The 15,038-nt window shown below is 46.4% G+C and overlaps 1 protein-coding gene across 1 annotated transcript; it reads right to left on the bottom strand.

Moving 5' to 3' along the window:
- Nucleotides 1-3,730: 3,730 nt before the first annotated feature.
- On the bottom strand, nucleotides 3,731-5,264 carry HOXC12 (homeobox C12). Its single transcript, XM_030510717.1, has 2 exons — nucleotides 4,700-5,264; nucleotides 3,731-3,969 (listed from the first exon to the last, which is right to left on the bottom strand). Exons 1-2 carry the CDS (start codon nucleotides 5,262-5,264, stop codon nucleotides 3,731-3,733), a joined length of 804 nt encoding a protein of 267 aa, XP_030366577.1.
- Nucleotides 5,265-15,038: the final 9,774 nt, after the last annotated feature.

The raw sequence follows: 15,038 nt of genomic DNA, 5'->3' as shown, positions 1-15,038 counted from the left end.
TAGAGCCCTCCTGAATCTTCCACCAGAGACAAAAGAATTCCAGTTAGCCCAGATTCAAGCTTCTTTACCTTCTAAAACAGCATCTTGGTTGAGTTTTGCTTCCAATTAGTGCTACGTGCACGAGTATAACTCTCATTACACCAGCAATTTGAAGATTAACTTATGCTTCTTGTTTCCCCAGGATTTTTCTAATTATATTTAGAGCGACGCAGCAAGCGATATTTCTTTCCTTTTACAACGCATTTTACACATTCATTTAATTACTTTTTTTTTTTTTTTTTAACCCAAAGATGATCTACAAGCCACAGAAGGCAAGGCTGGCCAATATATTTTTCTGTTACTCTTTTATTAACCTTGCAACTTAATACTCATTTTAAATAGTAAACAGTAAATCACCAAGTGGATGTTTGGGCAATTTTATTTATTATCAAGAAATCACATAATAATACATTATATTTTTTTATTATTATTATTGTGAAGCAACTTTTTACATGACTATATAAAGCCAGAACGTGCTATAACAGACATTTGCATAGACCCTACATAGAATAGCTTGAGGTAAAGAACATTACGTATGAACTATACTGCAAAGGACGTATATTAACAACTGCAATGACCTAGACTAGGGGTACAAGCAGAAAAAACAATGCCACGTACACGGAGAACAGACACAGACCGAACAGAAATCCCACCGAGGCGCCTTTTTAAAGCAATCTGGAAGAGAATATTGCATATATTTTCATTTTCTTCGGCATTTTCTCTAGGGGTTGCTGCTGGTGCCTTGGCCTTTGTGTCGGGGATTGGGGGGGGCTTTTCGGGGGATACAAGTACCCCTCGGTGGGTGAAGAATAACGAAACGGATTGATTTGTTTTTTGGGATGGTGGGATTGAAATCCAACACAGCATCTCTGACATCTCACCGTAACTCACCCTCACCTTCTTCAGGCTCCAGCCTCCCTCCCCGTGCCGCCTCTTTGCGGGGAGGGGTGAGGGCTGTTCAGCAAAGCCTGGGTGGATTTAGTCCTTTTTTCCCATGGAATTCCACCCCCTCAAGTCCCCACGACACTGCACAGCCCCAAGTCACCCTCTGCGGAGTAGGCTCTGCCCTGCAACACAGAGACAGGGTGCTCTGAGAGCACCCAAAGCCACAACCACTCCCCAAAATCTCCCCCCCACGACCCACCCGCCCCCCAAATCGCCCCAAGACATTACATTCCTCCACATCACCTTCCTCCTTTAATTGCACGTGGTTGAGCTGGAGCATCTAGATATAGATCCATATGTACGTGTGGTTTAACACATCCTAGGCTCTATTGCACAGCATCGCGACAGGCGATACCCTCCGCGGCGGCTCTTTTGTGTGGGAGGAAGGGGCAAAAGGGGACCCTCACGCAGGAGCCAGCATTGAGGGAGGAGATGGGGGGTCTTTCTTTGCAAAAATAAAGTGGAAAGAAATAAATGTGTGACATTTCCCGAGATGGGAATGGGGGAAAAAAGGGGGAAAAGAAGGGAAGGAGCCGGAGAAGGGCTGGGGATGAAGGGAGTGGGTTCTGCTGGGTGCTCCTGCAGAAATAAAGCTGAAGGAAAAGGCTCTTTTCAGCCCAGGGAGGGATTTTTTTTTTAAGGAGTCGGCTCCATCCTTTGCAGCTCGTAAATAAAAGCATTCCTCGGCGCTGCTGGTCATGACCATGAACGCGGGGAAGCGGGAGCACGTGGTGAGCATCCAGACTTCCCAGAAAACGCTGCTTTGCCATAAAATTAATCCCCCCTCAGATATAAAACGAATGGAGCAAAGCACGGCGCGTCAAAGCACCGGACGGCAGCACCGTGCCCTCCTCTCCCCTTCAGCCTGGATTAAAAATTCCTGGTTCTTTTTTTCCTTTTTTATCCTATATTACAATTTCCCATGCAGGAAAAGCTTCTCAAGGCCCTAAACCTGCTGCTTTCCCCTTCCTACCCCTACCTTGCCTCGCTCCCACCAGCCTAAAAGTGCCTTGAAAAGAGGGAATCACGAAAATTGGTGGGTTTCTCCCCGAAAATCCGAGCACACGTACAAAGAAAACACGTCGCATCCTACCAGGCCCCTCTCTATTGCGCTGAAAGGGAAAAAACCAGAGGGGATTTTAGGGAAACACCCCCCTCATGTCCCCCAAAGACCAAAACCTCTTCTCAAAGTTGGGTCTGTCTCTATTTTCTGCTAGAAGGACTTTTCAGGGAGGCAAAGAAAGCATCGTCCTAGATAGAAACGTGCAGGTTTTCAACCTGATGGGCAGCTGGGGAAGGGAAACATAGCTAAATGAGATATATTTCCTTAAAAAAAACCCCACTACAATCTCTTTATTGAGAAGATAGCATGTAAGCGACAAAGCGCATCTTTCCAATTATCCCAGGGAAGGGGAGATGCGACTCGCTCAGACTCCAACAGGCTGTTATCACCGGAGGGTACAAAAAAAGACATTTTTTCTACCTATTTTCTTACTTTTTCATCAGTAAACTCAGCAAAACAGCGTACCTACTCTGTGAGTAGAGCTGTTGCAAAGGGACAGCTCTCTTATTTTAAGAGTGAGGATGTTATTTTAAGATTGTGCAGAGAAATGCTGTGAATCCAGAGAGAGGGGGAAAAAATCTCCAAAAGGCTCAGTTTACGTGGAAGGAAATTCAGGGTTTTTTCCCCTTGGAGGGCTTTCTAGGGTGGGGGATGCGTTTTCCTTCTCCTTGTGACATTCTGGCGTTGAGGACAACACCGTCGCCTGCATCAAAGCCTCATATCTGCATACGAGGCACATAGTGTGATACACAGACCTCATATATTTTATAGAGATATACCATATACACCGGATATATACACAGTCTTTGTCTCTCGCCACTTCCTAGAGATCCCCATTAAGCCTGGAGATGCCCATTAAACGTAGAAATCCCCATTAAGCCTGGAGATCCTGATTAAGCCTGGAGATACTCATCAGCCGCAAGCCTTCAATTTAGGCTCAGAAAACCACACCTTGGGTAGAACCGTGCACTGAAAAAAGCATCTTCCATCAGGATGCGGGGTCGATCCCTTAGGACAACACCCTTAACCGCTGTTTTTGTGTCACTCCCTCTCTATTCCTTTATTTTGGCCTTTTTTCCCTCCGGCTTTCCCACTAAACCGGCCCTAAACCCTGCGTGCCAGCCCAGGAGGAGCTCCAGGATCCTCCCTCATCCCCCTCAAGCCCGGTCTCGCCTCCAGCCGAAGCCGGGGCGGGGTGGAGGGTAGCGGGGGAGAGGGACCGGCGGCCCCCGACGGCCCCGACGGTGCCCGGCGCTGCACGGAAACCCTACCTGTGCTGTCGGCAAAGGCAAAGCGGGTGAAGTCGGGCTCAAAACCTCCCCTTCAGCCCGCCGAGCATCTCTGGAAGCCGTCCGTCACCCCGCGGTCCCGGCGAAGAAGATGCATTATTATTAATATTATTATTTTCCTCGCTGTCGGGTTTCATATTTTAAGGGAAACTGGTAAATTATTAATATTATTTCTTTATTCATTGATTTCTGGATAGGGAAGGGCATTAAGAGTGATCAGGTGAAGTCCCGGGAGCTTGGGTGAATGCTAGAGAGTCTATGTGGGGGTTGTTTTGGGTTTAGTTAGGGTTTTTTCCCGTTTGGGTTTTTTTTTTTTTCTTTTTTTTTAGTTTTCTATTTTTATAATTTTTTTTCTTTTTTAATTTTAATACCCGACACGGACGTTTTTTAAACTTTAAAAGAAAGAAAGAGCTTGCTCTCTCAGGAGGAGTCTTTTCTTTTTCATACGCCGGTTCTGGAACCAGATCTTCACCTGCTGGTCGCTCAGGTTTAATCGGTCTGAGAGCTCCCTCCTTCTTTGGCGAGTAATGAATTCATTGACCATAAACTCCCCTTCCAGCTCTGCCAGCTGCAGCTTGGAATAGGGTTTTCGCTTTTTCCGGGACCGTGTGTGCATCGGGTACCAAGGAGCACCTGGCAAATGGGGAGCGAGAGTTTAGCACTTGGCAAGGAAATCCCATCCCAATCCTTCTCTTCTCCCCCAGCACCCGTTTTTCTGCACCTCTCTGGTAGCCCCGCTGTTCCCAAGGTCTCTCTCTGTGCTTAGGGATGCTCCCAGACGCTTCCCAGGCCCACGAGTGATGTACAGGAGGCAGAGGAAGGGAAAGGGGGAGAGCGTTATAGCCGGGACCTGGAGCAAACGACGAGCGGGGAGCGGGAGATAAGCCTGCGACCCCCCGGGAAGGGCTCCAAGCCAACAAGGAGAAACCTCCACCCCAATGCCAACTTGGAAGACTGTGTTTTGGTAGGGTTTTTAGGCACCCCCTCCCCTTTTTCTCCCTTCCCTCTGGCAGACACACCTCTGCGATGTCCCCAGAAAGCGCCCGAACGTTCTGCCAGCCCTCCGCGCTGTGCAGGGATGCGCAACTACTACCCTGCTCTGCGTCTCTCTCTCTCTCTCTTTTTTTTTTTAATGGGATATTTACATGTTTATAGCCTTTTCTTTTAAAAGAAGCACCACCTAATAAAACATTAGGGATTTCGGTGCTACCCCTAGTGGTCTCAGCACACATAGACACGCCGCTTCCCACCGCTGAGCCCATGAATTACACCCCGGAGGAGCCCCAAGCCGGCAAGTTTCCAGGCAAAAAACCCCCCCAACACAACCAGCTCCAGCCCCGAGATCCTCCTTCCCGGGTCTTACCACCGTTGCCTAAAGTGCTGCCTTGGTTCAGGGGGGACACCAAACCCCCCGCTTCTCCGGTCGTGCCTTTATTCCCTTCATTGAGCAAAGAAGAGCTGGAGTCTGACTCCAAGGACTGGCAGGACGGAGGGTCGTGAGGCACCGCCTCGCTGCTCGGATAGTCATATTTGCTGAAATTGCCCCCCATGCCTGTGGGGAGGCTGGATTCGAGGGGCAGCAAGGCACTGTCCCTGCCCCTCTCCTCCCTCTTGAGCCCGCTGGGTTCGGAGCAGGTTTCCCGGTAATAACATTTGCTTTCCTCCACCCGGGCGAGGTCGCAGGCTCTACCGAAGGAAGGGTTAATGGAGACGGGGCTGCCCAGGTAGGGTTGAGGGTACCCGTTGCAGGGTTCCGAGGATGCCCAGGGCAAGGAGCAGACGTTATCCCGTCGGGGGTAGGAGAGGGAAGGCAAACCGGGCAGCTGCCCTCCGGAGGCCCGGAAATTAGGGAAGTAGAAGGTGTCTCCCGTGTGGATGTTCACCAGAGGTCCCACAAAGCCGGGATTAAGGAGGTTGTGCTCGCCCATTTCCGCGGGCCTGACCGAAAGCTTCTACTTTATTGCTATCTGACATTAAACATAGTTAAACCGACGGCTCGGCCTCATTGGTCCGGGGGGGTCACGTGAGCCCCAAATTGCGCTGAGAGGTGGGGGGGGCCTCCCCTCCCCTGGCAGCCGAGACAAAACACAACAGCAAGTTCCGCCTTTTTACGCCTTTTCTTCCCCCCCCGAACCCCCGTCCTCCTTTACGCCCCCCCCCAAAAAATCATAAAAAAATCCCATAAAGCATTTTATTAAAAAAAGGAAAAAAAGCCCCAACTGCTCCCAGCGCTGGCTTAAGAAGCGCGGAGAGCCCTAAAATGTCATATTTAGCATAAAATAACCGATAGGAGAGGGGTTTACCCCAAAACCGCTGCGCGCCCCTCCCCCGGCAACACTTCGGGCCCCTCCACCATCTGCAAAAGCGAGGCTGGTTCTCATTAATTAGCTCGTTTATTAACTAAAACAGTTCGAATTTACAATATCTCCCCAATAAATTACTATTAGATATTGTGTCATATAAAGTTTACGGGCTTTTTAAGGAGACGGATGATGGTGCCCGCAACAGGCTCATATTTACGCGTGGTGGGATGGCAGAGTTGGAGGCTATTTGCGACCTTTCCTACTCCTTATTATTATTATTATTATTATTATCATTTATCCCACCCTCCTCTCGGACTAGGTAGCTTTGTCTTGGGCTGGGGAAATGAAGCCTCTTTCCAGGCTCTTGCCACTCTCTCAAGAAGAGGTGGAAGATTTTTTAACAATCCTCAATTGCTTTTATTAATGACCTGTGTCGAATAAAGCAGCCAGAAGAATGCGACTGTGTATAGCCTTAATTTACCCGGTATATATCGCAGGGCGCACACACATATAGAGTAAGTGTTTAAATCTATATTTTTCATTCTTCTTTTTTGCTTTGTTTCTGGGAAAGAATTATAGTCCTGCCTCCCGTTTCTTTGGTCCCCACCCCTGGAAACAGAGGTACACACACACACATATACACACGCGGAGCTGGTTCCTCGCCACCTTATAGCAATATATTCTGTCCTCGTAACACTACGGAGCTCTTCTTCCCTCCCACCCATCGTCTTCTGGTCATACTGAAAAGAGCTGCTGTAAAGGAATACAAGGGAGGGGGGGGAAATAATGAACAAAAATCAATATTGGCTTCTTTCAGTGCAAAATAAATACGTTGTGGGAAGGAAAAAAATAATAATAGTGGAAAAGGTGCATCGCATGGAAACCGGGAACATTTGAGGGTGGTTTGTGTTCGATTTTTTTCTGGAGTGGGGTTTTTTTTCCTCTCTTTTTTTTTTTTTTCTTTTTTTCCCCTTGCTCCTCCCCCCCCCCCCCCACCGCTTTTTCTTTATTTTTTAAGAAACCAGACCCCCCACCTCCCCCCCACCCCGCTGCTGGATTTTTGCATGGCTTTGCATTCTTCCCTGCCTTGAGCAACTCCCAAGCGCTCCCCTTGCCAGGTTGACTCTGCAAAGTACCGTAAATATTCCTGTAGAGGTAAAACCGCTGCGCAGGGGCGGAGGCGCTCCGCGGAGGCTGAGCAGGGCGGCTGTAGCCTCATCTCCCCAACTGCTGCCTTTCCAGCAGCCTCCCTCCCCAATATTTGATATATTTCTCAAGCATAAAATCATTTTGGGGCTTCAGCTAACCCCTCTCCAAGCCGTGCAGGAAAAATCAGGTGCCAATAAAGTAACTCCTTGAGGTGCTTTTTTTGTCTTCCATGGACAGCTCCTAGAGGTGGAAACCCTCTTTTCCCTCTTTCCCATCCCTTTTTCTCCCTGGCACATGGATATGCTACATACATACCTTGCAAAGATACGTGCATACCTTCCTACCCGCTTTGCCTGCGAAGGAAGAAATACGACTACTAGAAATATTTTGCTAGAATGAAAGTTTAGCACTTTTTTATCCCCCTCTTTAAACCTTGCCAAGGAATTTTTCTCCCTGCAGGTATAAGTGAAAAAGCTGCTTGCAATTTCTCCCAGAGTGTCTTCTCGCTGCAGAAGAAACGCTCGCAAACGCTGGGCAAGCGTGGGGAGGAATAGTTTATATAAAAATGAGCACGTGATCCCCGGAGGTTGCCATCTGAATTGGCTTTGTTTGCTGGGTTTTTTTATTAAAGAAAACCCTTCCTCTACCTTGCTCTTGGCTTTGCAAAATTCCCCATAGAAGACGTGCCCGGGTGCTGCACGGCTTTGTTCTCCACTGGACCTTGGGAAAGTACATTTTTTGCTCTAGAGGAGTCTCGGGGTATTTGGGGCTTTTCTTCCTTATTCATTTTTTTCCAGGGTTAAAATATTAAAAAATAACATTTTTTCACATTTACCTTCAAGGAAACATGTGGGGAAGTAACTGCAGGTTTGAGCTGCGGAGCAAGTGAACCACAAAGTGCTGGAAGGATAGTGTCAGCGTGGGCATCACAGCAGGGAAGAGGGAGAAAAGCACCCTCGGCTCCCCTATTTATTCATTTTTTCCTCCTTTTCTTTAGAGCTGGGAAATGCCACAGCCGTGCTCAGAAATATATTAAGGGATGCAGAGCGTGGAGACGAGCTCCCTGCTCTTGGTGGCCTTGGCTGGGGCTCCCCAGCTCCGCGCTGCTCCCGCTGCAAGCGGACAGCAGGTCCAAGGAAAAGGGGAAAATTAAATTCATCCGAAAGACACTTAAGCAGAGCTGCTTCATTTCCCTGGGAGTTTCTTCCCCATTAAAAACGCATTTCCCAGTTCAGGTTGAGCTCTGGGGCTTTTCTAATGCTTAGCACAGGCTGAGCGGAGCTTAAAAACGAAAGCCTGAGCCGAGTCCTGCTGCTTGGGGCACCGGCACCGCGGGGCTTAGGCGGTGCAGAACCCACCCCAAAATATATCCCCATTTCCGCCTCATATCGCTTTGGGCAATCCTCCCTTCCTTTTTTCCTACCTCATTCCTCCCCCCCAAATAAAGTTGCACAGCCCAACAAAATATTTCTCAGCTCCTTTCCCCAGGAATCCCGGTTTTCAGGTAGAGAGACCTTTTCGACGCCGATATTGCTATTCAATAAGCCTCCGGGAGGGTTTATTTTTTCCCACCTCCCTAAGTTGTACAAGGAGCTTTCGGGAGATGCTTGTGGGATGAAGTCGGGAGAAGCTTCATCCCAGTTGGGAGCTTCCGAGGGACAAAAAACAGCCCCCGGAAAAAAAAAAAAAGGAGAGAAAAAGACGCTGGAAAAGCGAGATTGCAACGTCTCAGTTCAAGGTCACTGTCTAGTGTAGTAAATAGGATCGACATCTTATGCTAATGACTGTCTCGAGTGAGCATCACTGCATGGGGAAAACAACAAGCTCGAGTTTGGGATTGACTTTTTCCCTCTGTTTTGTGGGATTTATCCCTGTGCTCCAACCTTCCTTCTCTTCCCGTTCTGCACCATCGCCTCCCCTCTCTACCAAAGCGTGAGAAATAAAAATTCCACTTCCCCTCATCCCGCATTTCATCCTTTCCTCCCGCCGGCCTCTCTGGCACAGGCTCTGTCTCTGCCACTCCTCCGGCCTCGCCTCTTCACGAAATCAAAACTAAAAATTAAGGAAAAAATCAATTAAAATGGCCTCAGCCTAATGACCACAGCAACACATTTCTCTTTCACACACCCACTTTCAGTTTTCTCCCAGAAAAGACCATGAGGTTTAACCCTCATAGAGCAAAAATAGCCCACAACATATATATTGTATCTTTCTGTCTGGAAAAACCAGGAGGAAAAGAAAATTAAAAGGTCTCCTTGTGTGTCTGCAGGTTGGAAAAACACATCCCGTCATGGCTCAGTTTTTCTGCTCACCCGAATTTCACCCCAAATTGGTTGGGAGCTGTAAGGAGTTGCGGTGGCTCGAACAAGAAGTTAGCTGCCAGGGTCGAAAAGGAAGTATTTAGAATAAATATATAGAGACATGACACGGGGAATAAAATAGAGACAGGCTTTGGAAAGCCCACAGAATGGTGATTTCTGGCTATATATCACTGAAACCTGCCCCGGCTACTTTTTCTGATGTGGAAAATGAGTGACTATAATAGGCACCTTATAGATATAGAAGTGTACAAGGCTCCTCATAGATATATAAGCGTACAAGACAGCTAGTAGATATACAAGTGTAAAAGACACCTCGTAGACACAGAAGTGTTCAAGGCACCTTCTAGATATCTATATAAGAGGGTAGTAAAATGGAATCCGTAGGAGTTGGCAGAAAAAATAGAAATATTAACACGGGACAGTGGTAAATGGATGCGAATAAAAATGTCTACGACACTTCAGCTCATCCAATATACAAATCATTCAGGGCAGGTTTCAGTTTTAAAGAAGGCAGGTCTCAGCCTCGGTGCAGGCAATGGTTAAATGCCTGAAATATCATGATATTTTTCCCCCGCTTTGCCAGCAGAGGATCTTCTCCTCCTATTAGACTAATGTAAACTGATGCCTGCATCCTTTGTAAGGCAAAGGTTTTAGTCCCCAACTTTCAGGAAGTTCGCTTTGTCCTCCAGCTCTGTTTTGGGGGAGAAGTTGGCATTTTACACTGTAATTCCCTTAGAGGACTGAAACCCCCCAACAACTGTAACAACAAACCGGTTAATGGTCTAGAAATCACGACTCTTGAGCAAATGACAATTGGAGAGCCTGCAAAGCGTGATCTCACTTATTTAATGTTCCTTGTAAAGGAAGAGAAAGTGGCGAGGAGGAAAGGGAGTTTATTAAACCCACGGCGGGTCCCACTGTGGGCTGAACCAGCTCCCTGCCAGGCAGCAGCCTTCCCCCAAAGCGGAGGCGACAGGAGACAGGACATTTTGCTGGATATAATTCTTAAACACCCATAAACACGAGGGTTTCCCCCAACGTGCTGCTTCATGTAGGCGAGGCAGTTTGTAAGCAAGGACCCAGCGGTGCTGGAGGAGTTTGTGGGATGTGTGTGCATACACACACCGTGTTGGCTGTCAGTGGTGTAAGAAATAATTTCTTGGCAAAGCCTTTAGAAGCCTCTTCTGTTGCTATAAAAAAAAAAAAAAAACCAAAACCCAAACAAAACCCAAAAAAAAACAAAATCGCCTTTTTTTTTTTTAAGACCCAGCGCTTCCATAACAGACAGAAAGTGAACCAGGAAGAGTTATACTCACCTCTGCAATGAGCGCAGGGCTGCGAGAGCAGAATTCTCTCTCCTGATTAGGAAGCTATTCTTTTAAAAAATGCGTTAGAGAAAATAATAATAAAAAATACATATGAAAATGGGAGAGAGCTATAAAGAGAAAACATGAATGAAAAAATACAGGAAAGAAAGGGAAAATAGAAGGAAAATAGAAAAAAGAGATAAAGAAAGAAAGAGAGAACTAAAGCCAAAAGAGAGAGAAAGAGAGAGAAGAGAGAAAAGAGAGAAAGAGAGAAAGAGAGAAAGGAGAAAGACAGAAGGAATGAAGGAAGGAAGGAAGGAAGGAAGGAAGGAAGGAAGGAAGGAAGGAAGGAAGGAAGGAAGGAAGGAAGGAAGGAAAGAAAGAAAGAAAGAGAAAGAAAGAAAGAAAGAAAGAAAGAAAGAAAGAAAGAAAGAAAGAAAGAAAGAAAGAAAGAAAGAAAGAAAGAAAGAAAGAAAGAAAGAAAGAAAGAAAGAAAGAAAGAAAGAAAGAAAGAAAGAAAGAAAGAAAGAAAGAAAGAAAAGAAAGAAAGAAAGAAGGAAAGAAAGAAAGAAGGAAGGAAGGAAGGAAAGAAAGAAAGAAAGAAACAAAGAAAGAAAGAAAGAAGGAAAGAAAGAAAGGACGGAAGGAAGAAAGAGAGAAAGAGAGAAAGAAAGAAAGAAAGAAAGAAAAATATAAAACAATGAAAGAAAAATAAAAAGGAATAAATAGAAGAAAAAATATAAGAAAGAGAGAAATAAAAAAATAAAAGAAAAAAGATACCAGGAAAAACAAAAAAAAAGGGCTAGGGAAATCCCTTGTCCGGGATTTTACCATAAAGTCTGCGGTTGGGAAGTTATTCAAAGTCCTCGATACAAAGGAAAGAAAAGGCTAAACTTGGGAAACTTCCTTTTCAGGGCTTTATTGTTGGCCATTAGCCTGCCTGTCTAGACTTCAAATAACACCTTGTTTATCTGTAAACAGGAGCGGGAGCTGCCTGGTGAGGAGAAGATCAAGGGTGAGTGTCCCCGCGCTTATTATCCCCGCAGCTCGTGATGTCAAGGTCAAACAACGCCTAGTCACGGTCAAGGGTAATACAGGAGTGACGTCACGGCCTGCTGACCTAACACCCAGCGAGCTACGGGCAGGGAGCTGATGGATAAATAAGCAAGGAAAAGAGAAGCCGGCGATTCCCGATGCTATTTCCTATTGGGGGTGTGAAGAAATAAGCGGAAAAAGGTAGAAATTAAATGGATTTGTGTTCCTGAGCGGAGTGGGTCATGTCCGAGGGAGCTCGGCTTCCCTGTCCGCGGAACTTCAGCGGGGAAATAAAGAGCTCTTCTACAGGTTTTGTGCGTGTGCACGCAATTCTTATTTCAATTTCTTCTCCTTCGGGCAAGTGCCTCCTTCAGTGCGCTTGGACTCATGACCAAGTAACTTGACCAAGACAATGACCAAGCAACTTGAGTTGAAGGTCATATTTTGCCCTTCTTCTGGGAAATAAATCCCCAACCCCCCAAAAACCCCTAATCAACCAAAACACAGCCCCAAAACCAAACCGAACAACTCAAATCAACCAAGTCTATGATAGCTAGGAGGATTTATCTAAAAGAAATTAAGTGTGGGTATTATTTTTGTTCGACCAGCCCCGAAAACACCTTTTTTTCCACCCAAATTACATGTATAAAAGGGAAGACCCAGTGCCCGCGGAGGTGCGCGGAGGGAGAAAAGGTCTGTTCGTCCCACGGAGGGAAAATCTATCCGTCCCGGGTTCCCTCTCCGCCCCGAGAGTCCAATCCCGACCTCCCTCCGCCGTCATCCCGACCCGATTCCACGGTTAAGACTCAGTCCCACTTTGGGGGACTGAACCCTGAGGTCCCGAGCACGCCGGAGACGAAGTCCCCCTTTCCTGGCGTCTATACTCCCCCGCAAAACTTCCCACCTCAGCATCGCCTGCCTGCATCCGCGCTCCTTGCCTGGTCCCGGGCGGTGGGCCAGCCCCCGAGGGGAGGGAGGAGGCGTCAGGCGACACCAAAAATATAAATACATTTCCAAATATCGTGGGAAACATGGGCAATGGCAGGAGACCGCCTGGTTTCCTGCTCTCGCCAGTATCTGCCCACCAACTGCATCCAAACCCCTCGGTGCCCTGAAGCGTCATGAATGAATTTCTTGTTTCTTCTCTGGTTTTGCGTTTGTTTTCTTTTTGTCCTTTTCTTTCCCCCCACCCCTTTCCTTTTTAATACCTCCCACGCGACTTAAAAGAGCGACCCACACACAAACAGACACACAGACAGCCCTGTCCCTCTCCAATAGAATTAAACCACAACTGATAAAAACTTCTAAAACTGGAAACTCCTTGAATCACTTGGGCTCAGTTACCCACACCCCTAAAGAACAACCCCCCCATTTATCCCTATTCTCTCACTCCCTCCGACAACCCTCGCCCAAAAACCTAATTTTAATCAAATTGGTTTTAATTTTTCCCCCAAAAACTGATTAAATTCAGGTATAACGAGGTAGAACAGAGCCACCTCCACCAGCGCGCTCGCTGTCGGGATGTCGGATTTGGACTTGTCTGGAGTTGCTCTCAGGCGTTGCAGTGTCTGCACACACAGCAAGCTTCTTTTATTTATTTATTTTTTTAAGAGGAAGAGCATTTTTTTTTACACCTAAATTACATATTCTGGTGGTTCTCGTGGGTTTTTACCAACAACTTAATCCCGCTATAGCCGCGGCGATGGATTTCTGGAGGTATTGCGGTATTCCAGAGCTGAGCGTTTTATAAAGAAGCATTAAAATCATAAGAATTTAAGCTCTGCCGGTGTTTCCAAACAGAAATTCTTAATAATAAACGTAGGAAACACCCTCTGATCAGCCCCCGGGTTTCTCCACTCATTGGAGAAATCAGGGACAGGGAGGGAGAAATAAGAGACCCCCTTTTTTTCAGCCCCCCGCGAAGAGATGGGGAGGTGAGAGGAGAGGAGAGGATCCAGTTCCCGGCTCGCCCTGTTCCCAGTATTAGACAAAGTGGCGTCCCACCTTCCCAGAGATTTGGGATCACATCGGGATTCCAAATCCATACGGAGCTTTCCGGGTATTTCTGAGGGTAGGATGAGCCGGCGGAGGGAGGTTATCTATACCCTACCATGCATCTATCTTCTATACATTTATAAAGCTATAGGTACATCGGTACATACACACGTACGCAGACTGGGATCTATGCACCCCTTCATGTGATCACACGATAAATATACATATATAAAAAAATTTATGTATCTAACATAAATATTATCTACCCACCATTCCATCGAATAACGTAGAGGGTTGCATTTGGCTCTGTATATATAAATTATAAATTTATATATATATATATATAAAACCCCCATATATTTTATCTATCCACCATCCCACAGAATAACGTAGAGAGCTGCACTTGGCTATGTACATATAAATTTATATATTTAACATATCTTCTTATCTACCCACCATTCCATAGAATAACATAGAGGGTTGCACTTGCATATATATATATTTACATATATAGTATAGATACGTTGGAATATGCGGCATGTGATAGAATCATATAGAGATACAGCGGTCACCTTAGTGCCCAGACTTATATAAATTACACGCACACCATCAAGCCCCGCACACATACGTATAACATATATATATATAATATCTACACACCGACGCCCAGATCATAAAAAGAAACGGACACGGTCCTACGTACATGCCCTTATATACCCTTGTATAAATGTATATATAAATTCTATATATATGCGTTTATGCATAATAGCTTGAGCACCTAGGGTGTTTACGCAAGCATTTCTGCAACACCAATGCTGATGTTATTTTCATAGAGCTTGATAGAGCTTGTGCCGGCTCTATCTACCCCTCGCATAAATATATGCACACTCTAGATGCAAATTCAGCTCGCAATAACATTGTTTCAGGTTACATGCCTTTAAAAGCTTTTTCTCCCCCCTTCCCCTCCTCTTCTGATCATTTAACGAGGTGATTAAATCTAGCAGATATTAAGGTAGATTGTAATGCACCTATGGAAACAATTTCCTTTCTCGTATTTCTTTCCGAGCTGCCCTGCCGGCTCGGGGCCGCGTAAAATCCGCGGGTAGGAGATTTTTATCTAGGGAAGGAGCTGGAGTCAAACAGGTTTAGCGAAACCTTTGAGAGGGAGATTTAAAGAGATTAGAAGCGTCTCTGGAAAGTCATCGCCTTTTCATTGGGGGTAAATGGGGGGGCAGGAAAATAAGGACAAAAAAAAAAGAGAAGAAAAATAGGAGAAAAACTTAAATAAAAAGCAATCAGTTGGGTGGATCTCCGCGGATTTATTTTCCCAGCTTTTTACTTCCCCTGGGAACAACCCTCCCTGGGGTCACGCATCTACCCCTCGCATCCTCAGCCTGCTTTCAGGCAGCCCCTGATTAAGCTGTTTCTACCCAAATTTGCCGGATTTCCCCCCTTTTTTCCCCCATCCTTTCGCCGCGGAGGTTCCCGCCCGGGTTGTATTCGCGGTGTGAGGAGAGGAGGCAGCTGGAGGGATGGGTGGAAGAAGCGCAGGGCTACAAAGAGGTGCACAAAGAGCCTCTCCTCAAGGCAAA

The sequence above is a fragment of the Strigops habroptila genome, chromosome 23, assembly GCF_004027225.2.
Source record: "Strigops habroptila isolate Jane chromosome 23, bStrHab1.2.pri, whole genome shotgun sequence".
In the NCBI taxonomy this organism is placed as follows: Eukaryota; Metazoa; Chordata; class Aves; order Psittaciformes; family Psittacidae; genus Strigops; species Strigops habroptila.
This window is presented reverse-complemented; position numbering and strand designations above follow the sequence as displayed.

Coding starts and splice junctions, on each gene's coding strand:
- HOXC12 (XM_030510717.1), bottom strand. CDS start 5,264: ATGGGCGAGCACAACCTCCTTAATCCCGGCTTTGTGGGACCTCTGGTG. Junction 3,970..4,699: donor CAGCACTTTAGGCAACGGTG/GTAAGACCCGGG, acceptor CCCATTTGCCAG/GTGCTCCTTGGTACCCGATG.